The 8,517-nt window shown below is 52.9% G+C and overlaps 1 protein-coding gene across 1 annotated transcript; it reads right to left on the bottom strand.

Moving 5' to 3' along the window:
* Nucleotides 1-782: 782 nt before the first annotated feature.
* LOC109522937 (bromodomain-containing protein 1-like) lies at nucleotides 783-7,401 on the bottom strand (the record flags this gene model as incomplete). The annotated part of the gene is made up of 10 exons (XM_019881763.1): nucleotides 783-1,579; nucleotides 1,755-1,939; nucleotides 2,178-2,272; nucleotides 3,947-4,077; nucleotides 4,350-4,479; nucleotides 4,725-5,405; nucleotides 6,049-6,361; nucleotides 6,528-6,656; nucleotides 6,976-7,104; nucleotides 7,192-7,401. Coding segments are annotated over 10 exons (2,184 nt in total), but the record flags the coding sequence as incomplete, so codon positions are not given.
* Nucleotides 7,402-8,517: the final 1,116 nt, after the last annotated feature.

Below are 8,517 nucleotides of genomic sequence, written 5' to 3' on the forward strand. Positions count from 1 at the left end.
GTATATCACCGCGCCCCGCTGGTCCAAACCAAATGCGTTCATTGAATGAAAGTACAATAATAAAAAAAAAAAAAGTTTTGTCAAGTCGCCCACCATTAAAATACATTGCAGTTAAAACTAATGGAGTCCACTGTCAAGTGTATAATGCAGACTTCACACATAATATAATTTTCATAGAGACAATCAGTGATTCAATAAAATTTTAATTTTTCAGTGTTTTAGTATTAAAAAACAAAGCCAACGTGTTGGCTGCTTTTCCACTCCCGTTGGCTACAATGTTTAATTCCCAGAGCTAAAGTACCAAAAGAATTTATATACTTACACACACACACACACACACACACACACGGGAAGTCGACCCTGCCAGCGTTCTACCCTGTCAAAACAAAAGCTCTCACACAACGTTGTTTGCACCCAGCATGAAATGTGGCCCCCCCACTATCGTCTCACTATAATCTATAAAGGCATTCATATACATTTACATTTATATATGATCTGCTTTACAATAAATAAACACAGGCACATTCTGCTCCCTCCTCGTTGGAACAAGCACACACACACACACACACACGCACGCACGCACGCACGCACGCACACGCCCAAACATAAACCAAACACTCGAGTAAAACAAAACATAAAAAATGGAGTAAAACAAAACATTAAAAAAAAAAAAAAAACTCAAAACTTGGGTAAGTTGTGGTGTGGCTTTTTTTTTTGGTTGGTTTTGCGCCACTTCAAACAATGAGCATGTCTGTAGCTTATACATAAATATGTACAAACAAGTAGTTGTGTAAAAACATACTTTATAAAAAAACAAAATTAATGCCAAGAAGTTGTAGCTTGAGAAGTCAATAACTTAAAAAAGTAAAAAAAAAACAAAAAAAAAACAACAACAAAAACAAAGATACAGTATGAATGAAATAGCACCACATGATGGCAGTGGCCGTAGTTGTCGTACAAAATGTCCGATGACAGGAGGACTCATTGAATAAATTAGTGTCAAGTCAGGACCTCGAGTGGTAGGAGCTGACACACACACACACACACACACACACACACACACACAATCTTTCAACATGCAGAAAAACAAACTCGTGTACAGACGTCCACAAGCCCAGACGCGCTGACATTCCCATTCTCACACAACACGCTCGCAGTCTTCGTGGCAGTTAAGATAGTTGCAGCACATGTGAGGCGGTCGGTTTCATGGGCACATTCGTCCGTTGGATCGTCTTTCTCCCGTCACCAAAGTGTCGGCGTTTGCATAGGTCTCGGAACAAAACAAGACGGCCGCCGCGAGCTTCGGCGCATCAGTCGTTTGTGCGTGAGCGGGCGTCGGCGGGAGCCGAAACACACCAAAAGCGGCAGCGGGGGTGGGGGAATGTGTGACAGCGGTCGTCAACGTTGCGAGGCCGGGGCCCTCCCGCCCCCGCCTTCGTCGCCGAGGTGCTTCATGGCCCGCTCGAAGGCTCGCTGCACAGACTTCTGCAGACGCGAACGGCGAGACTCCAGCAGCTTGATGCGGTCCAGACTGTGATCCACGCCGAACGGAGACATCTTGGATCTAGGAAGCCATTGCCTGGAAGGGACAGGGGGGGGGGAGGTAGTTACCGCTGCCAGCTACGGATCAATTCCCATTAGCCGTCAACTAAGCGTTGCATCTCTAGTCAGGACAAATCCAAAAAAACGGGGCGGGGGGTTTGGAAAAGGGTCGTGCAATGATGCGAGTGTCTGTCGGGCTTTTCGCGCCTCACCAGCTGCGCTTGCTGTCGAAGAAGTGGACGAGGAAGAGTTTCTCTGCGGACCTGAACTGCATCTGCTCGCCGGCTCGCAGCACGTCCCGCGGGGGTCGGGGAAGCTCCGCCCCCAGTGTCGCCGCCCCGTTGCGCTGGCGCCGCGCCGGCCGCCTCGTCGTCCTCGGCGCCGGCGGCTCCATGATCTACGGCAAAGAACACGCCGAAAGGTGAGCGCGTTCTCGTCCGACAAAGGAGGCCGGCCGTCCACATCCGGAGTCACAAGCATGCAAATACGGCGTGCGAGCCGAGCGTCCCCCCCCCCCTTCCCGCCCCCCACGAGCGACCAATCACAAGCACGCACGATGGGACGGAGGGTGGGGATCGGGCGAGGGGGGGCTGATGGGTAATGAGACAAGGCGGGTGGCTTGGCAAGTCACTCACCAGCGCGGGATAGGAGGGATATCCACTACATTTAGCCCAAACTAGCTTAAGAGGCTCCGCAACAAAGGGGAAGGCGGCCGAGGGCTTCCACGCCTCTACAGGAACAACACAAGTCGATTACGAGCCGATACACAACAGGCACGCACACACGCGCGGGCCATTCTCAGTCAAATGATGCGCACGCCGGATGATGGCATCAAAAACCAACGACGACGACCGGCAGTGCGCGCGCGCGTGTCCACTGCGGCAAGTTTGACGAGTGGGCCGGCATGCGCTGTACACGATTCAAGTGTACAATGTGAAGCTTCTCTTTTCTCCGATGAGCATTTTGAAAGAGTCATTCGTGCCTTTGTCACATCTGAGCCGGATTACAGGAACGCACTTGACTTTGGAGTCAGACGATCCTCCATTCAGTGTCTCCAGTTGGTCCAGAATGCTGCAGCTCGCCTCTTGACTGCTACTGGTAAGAGGGAGCGCATCACTTCGACTCTGGCAGCGCTTCACTGGCTCCCTGTACATTTTAAATTTTTCTTTTGAAGATGCTCTGATTTGATTTCCAAGCGGTAAATGCCGTCACCCCAACCTTACCTCTCTCAGGTCTGCGGACCCGACATTATTAGAGGTAGCGAGAATTAAGCGGAGACTCCCACGGGAGGCGGAGGCTTTTCCATTGCCGCGCCCTCCCCCTTCGCTGGCCATCGTTCAAACTCGTCTTCAAACTCATTTTGATTCTTTGGCTTTTGACCCAGCAGGAGACTTGGCTTTGAGATGGACTGTTTTTTACGTGGTCTCCTCTCTTCGTTATTCATTGATTGTTTTGTTGTTGTAGGAATTATTTTGGCTCCACGTGCAGCACTTTGTCTACTTTTCAAGTGCGCTGGAAATACACTTGAGTTGAGTACTCCCCTCAAAAAATACAAAGCCAAAACAATTACGATGACGCCCGTGCATCTCAACTTCATGACCGATACAACGCGTCAAAAAAAAAAATAAATAAAAAAAAAAAATAATAAAAAGGCCGACGTCAGACTACGCAAGTGTGGCCCGGCAGTGTCTCGTCGTGTGACGCACTCGACGGTTTGGTGGTGACTTCTCACGACCACGACGACCAATTTGTGGCGCGCCAGAATTGTTCTTTGTTTTGGCGCACAGCGTGACACGTCCTACGTCGTCCTTTGGCATTGACCGCTAGGAAGACCGGAGGCGGCGTTCACCATCAGCACGCGGTGTGCAGATGCGCCCATTTCAACTCATGTGACGTTGGCTAACTGCAAAGCTTATGAGCAAATGTGTGTCGGGCAACAAAATCGTCACCTTAAGCTCCTTTTGGAGAACCGACAGTCCATACCGCCCTCGTTCCACCATCCAGGAACGGATCCGTTCTCTCTCTCTCATTCTCATTTTTGTTTTTGCCTTTTCTGAGCATAGACACAATGCGCTTGCACATCATGCCACCGTGGCCAGGACTTTGCCAGCTGCTCGTCCCGACCCCCCTGCCAGCCCCGCGCCGATGGAAATGAATCTCGACGGAAGCAGGCGCCGATCAGGCGGGCTCCGCTCGGTGACGGACGTGTAGCGCGACATGTCGCCCGGTCCAAGACACGGAAGATTTGTCTTGTAGTCTGACAGCGCGAGCGACCAAAAAGTCGCGTCGTTCGACGAGGAATTCGGGACTGATGCTTTTGCTTGGCGGGCAAAACGTAGCCGAGAGCCGACAAGCGCGTGTTTTCATCCGGACCGGGAAGCGGAGGAACGAGTCGAGCAATCACCTGACGAGACCTTGAGGGCGTGGCCGAACTCTCCATTCTCGGCGCAAGACGGAGGACCGCTTTGGTCGTCCGCCGTGTTGCGTCGAGCGGCCGCCGGTTGCCCGTTGCTGCTTTTGGTGATCGTTGCGGTACTGAAAAGGAGAAAACAAAAACATGAAAAACTCCAACGCACATCTTGAGAAGTATCAACACAGTCATCATGGCACTTTTCATTCTCGATACATTCACTTTCCAGCAGGTGCGTGCACATCAGCCAGCGTGCGTTTTGATGATGTCAAGCCGGCGCGCCGCCGCGGCGTATCCGATAGGGCGTGCGCATTTGGAGGATTATGTGCCGCTGGCGTGCAGCATGCAGTGCAAAGGCGCTACTTGGCCACGACAAGGACGAAAGAGGACGGCCAACCTGGCACCGGAGAAGACGCTGGCGCCGGAGGAGATGCTGGACTCGGAGGCGCAGCGGCGTCGAGGCTCCAGCAATCGAGGCGGCGGGGCGTCGTCCTCCCCTCGCCCCGGCACGAAACCGTTGGCGACCCCTGCCGAGACAAAGCGGCTTGTGAACGCTGCGGCGATTCGGAGGAGAGCACGTTCGGAAAGCAAAGACTCCCGTTTTTAAGATGGCAGCTCATCCATTTGGTCGATTCTGCTTGTACAGGCATGATTTGACAAGAAGAAGATGGAAAAAAAAATACGCTCAAGATGATCGGGGGAATATTTCACATTCTCTGAAATATTTCAATACTTTGGTCATAAAAAGTCGTCCGTTTCCTTTTTTTTGTACCTGCGCCCAGACGCTTGACGGGCGGCGACTCGTCGTGCTCGCCGTCGACGCTGCTGCTCCGCGGCCGCTTCTTGGGCAGCAGCAGCGACTCCAGTCGAGGGATGACCACCGACAGGAAGGTCTTTGCGCCCAGCGGCGGCGATGGCGAGAGGGCGGCGGGCGCCTCGCGGTCTCTGGGCAGCTTCTGCGGACTGACGCTCTTGGACTTGCGGAAGAGGAGGCTGTTCCGTCGCTCGGCTGGGTCGCCGTCGGGGAGGTGCCCGTTGAGCTTGGGGGCGCGCGCTGAGGTAGCTGAGGTGCAGGTCAAAACCCCCGGCGCCGCGGGGACGGGCTCCGCCGGCTTCAGGTGGGGCGGGCCCAGGTCGGGGGGCGTCGGCGGCGCTTCCGACGGCGCCGACGGTAGCGGCGCCTTGAGCGTCGGCGGAGCGGAGGCGTTCGACTCGGGAGCGGCGCCGGGTGACTGCGGAGGTCCGTGCGGCGGCCGCTCGGTGGCCGGTAGCGACTTCTTGAGGCTCATCTCGCTGCGGACCTCCGTGATGGTCTTCTTGAGCAGCTTGAGCCTCTTGCTGCGAGACGGGCTGTTCTTCATGGCCGCGCTCAGGTCCAGCTTCTCCAGGAGCTCCTTCAGCTGATCCTCGGGCGGCGTGAGGCGGCGGTAGGAGGGGCTCAGCAGGCGGTCCACTGTGCAACGGCAAACGCGCGGCCGTCAGCGCGACCGCTTCGAGCGATCGTGTCTTGTAACATTGCCGCGATCGGGTGTCAATTGGCCAGGCGGGGCGAGGTTCACCTCTTTGTGAACGACTGCCATGAGCAAATAGTCCCGACGGTTTAAGGGCAGCGTCGCTCAACATACGATTGCAAGGAATCGAGGGATTTTTGTCGTCTCGGCTCCGTAATCTCATCGAAACGTTCTTTGTATTCGGTTTTTATTCATGCTTGGCTTTTGATTACTGACAGGTCCAAAAACCAAAGTCAGCAGGTTCTTGAGCCTGTAGAAATGGAAAAAAAGGTTTCCATTTCCAATTACGAATTCTTTCTACATGCTCGACGCTCGCACCACATCAACCCCCGCCACCTGGATTTTGGCCTGTATTACTGCCGCTTCCCCCACCCTGCCACCTTCGGTTTGGCTTGGTTTTTGAGACTTTTTGGTGATGAAGGGCTATCAAACGAAACGTGTCGTCTTCATCTTATACACGGCGGCACATCGAAGAACTTTGGTCTTACACCGTACTACCCTTCAAGTACCGTTGTCTTATGGAGAAATTTTGTGGCGGATCTTCGGGGACATTTGTGTCCGGGATGGAGACGAGAAGCGACTTACCGTCCTCCCAGGCGAAGGACGGCGGCGCCTCCGCTTTGGGCGCCGCGGGCAGCAGCAGTCCGCTGGGGAAGTCGAAGCCGATCCGGTCGGCCTCCTTGCGGGCGCGGCGCAGGATGGCGCCGCCGTGGTCCTGCATCCTCTGGGCCACCTTGTAGAAAAAGGTCTCCTTGGCGTTGTATTTCATGCAGTTGGCGATGATCAGGTCAAAGTCGGCCTCAAACTGGTCCAGGCTGCGGTAGGCGTGGCCGTCGATGCGCGTCCTCATGGTGGAGAAGTCCATGGGCCGCTCGATGTGGTCCAGGTAGTCCGGGACCTGCGGGGGAGAAATTATGCAACAATTTGTTTCAGGGAATTGGTGGGGAGACAATCTCCCAAAAGAGGTTTAAAAAAATATCATATCTAACAGTTACAATTCATGAGCTACGTCGCCATTCGATTTGTCACAGGGCAAATTTGCGATAGCATGCGTCGGCGCTGACCTCCTTGGTGCTGACGGGCTGAGCAAAGACGTTGTACTGGTCCTTCTGCTGCAGCTGGCTGAGCACGGCCCTGAGCAGGATGTTGAAGGGCGTCAGCTGGACCTCCAGCGCCGACTGCTGCAGCTTCATCTGGTAACCAAACACAAGCGCGCGTGAGAAGAACTGGCTTTCCGGCATGGCGGTCTCTTAAACCCCGACGAGAGGTGAAAATCTACCACCTACAACAAACAAACAAACAAACACGCGCAAAGTGCAGTCCTGATAAGATGGCGACAATGGTATGGTTGGAACCGGCAGTCAATTCGAGAATCAATCAAGAGAGCGAAGATCCTTCTCACCTGCGTAAAATGTTTTCAATGTGTGTGTTTTTAACTTTGATATAAAGTAAAAAACAAAAAACTGTACAAGCCCCGGAAAACAAAAGCCGACGTGAAGTGGCTGGAGATACCTCCTCCCTCTTGAGCTTCTCCCTCTTCCTGATGAGCTCCAAGAGGAGTCGCGCTCGCTCCAGGTCGTGTCTGAGTCGGTGCCACTCCTTCAGCTGCTCCTTCAGCGCTTGGTTGGTTTCCGCGGCAACCTGAAGGAAGACCCCAGCCCGCGTGATGACCACTGAAACGGACGGCCGGGTTCCCGCGCCGGCCTCAAATCTCGACGCCCCGCTCACCGCCGACGCAGACTTGGGCGCTTGGGACGGGTTGGCCTGCAGGCGGCGGATGAGCGGCACGTTGTTCCTGGACTGCCTCTTGAGGACCCAATAGCTCAGAACGCGCTCCACAAAGGGACGCTTCCTCTGGACCGCCACCTGGTTCAGGATGGTGTCCAGACTGAGGCGAGAAAGAGGACCCGTTGTGAGATGAAATCGGGGCCGCCCTTTCGGTCACGAACAGGCAAAGGGTTCGCGTTGGCCGTTGGTTTTTGAGCATTACCGGCAGTCTACCCTGAAAAAGCTTCTTCCCTTGGGATGACAGTGACTTGAGAGCGCCTCATTGTCGGACGCGAGTGCACACGTTTCACACAAAGAATGACAGAAGAGCGATGGAGGGATATATATATATATATATATATTTTTTGTCATATGGATTTGTGTTTCGTGCTCGTCAAAAGGGGCAAATTCTCATCGACCTACCGTATTTTCCGCACTAAAAGGCGCACTGGATTATGAGGCGCACCTTCAAAGAACGGCCTATTTTGTCATACAGTATATTGGACGCACTGGGTTTTTAAGCGCAATCTACAATGCATCCACTAGATGGAGCTCCGCTCCTTCCGTTCGACTCGAGGCGTTCATGAGCGCCTCGGAGAAACGTATATTCACGATTACTTCAACGAAACTACGAAAATTGAAAAAGCCTCAAAACAAACAATCAAGTGAGGAAATCACAAAATAAATTCCATAGCCGCCCCATGGCATTTCCTTGAGCGTGCGATAGAATTTATTTTGTGATTTCCTCCCTCGCTTGATTTTCTGTTTTGATGCATTCTTTTCGATTTTCGTAGTTTCATTGAAGGAATCGTTCATTTACGTTTTTCTGAGGCGGTCATGAACGCCTCTCGAGTCAAGCGGAAGAAGAGAAGGCACGGAGACGGACGGACAGACGTAACGGTATTTGTTGAGACTGTGAAAACCACGAATAAAGTGTGCGTTAAAAAAAAAAAAAAAAAAAAAACAACAACAACATTCTTCGGTGCTGCAACAAAAACTTATTTAACAAAGCAGCGACGCCGTTCACTGAACCAACAGCAAGTTCGAACACTGTAAGCATGTCTCCAGCAAGGAGCCATCTTGGGGTCGACAGATAACCGTGATGACCGTACACAAGGCGCAGCGCATTTTAAGGCGCGCTGGCAGCTTTGAAGAAAATGGAAGACTTTTCGCTGCGCCTTATAGTGCGGAAAATACGGTAATTATTATCTCAACTTTGATGGGGCGAAACCGAGCAGGAGGCGTCTTAAGAATCCCCGGCGTGTTCATCTATGGTGAAGGAAAAAA

This window comes from Hippocampus comes, unplaced genomic scaffold (assembly GCF_001891065.2).
Source record: "Hippocampus comes isolate QL1 unplaced genomic scaffold, H_comes_QL1_v1.1 scaffold299, whole genome shotgun sequence".
Taxonomy (NCBI): Eukaryota; Metazoa; Chordata; class Actinopteri; order Syngnathiformes; family Syngnathidae; genus Hippocampus; species Hippocampus comes.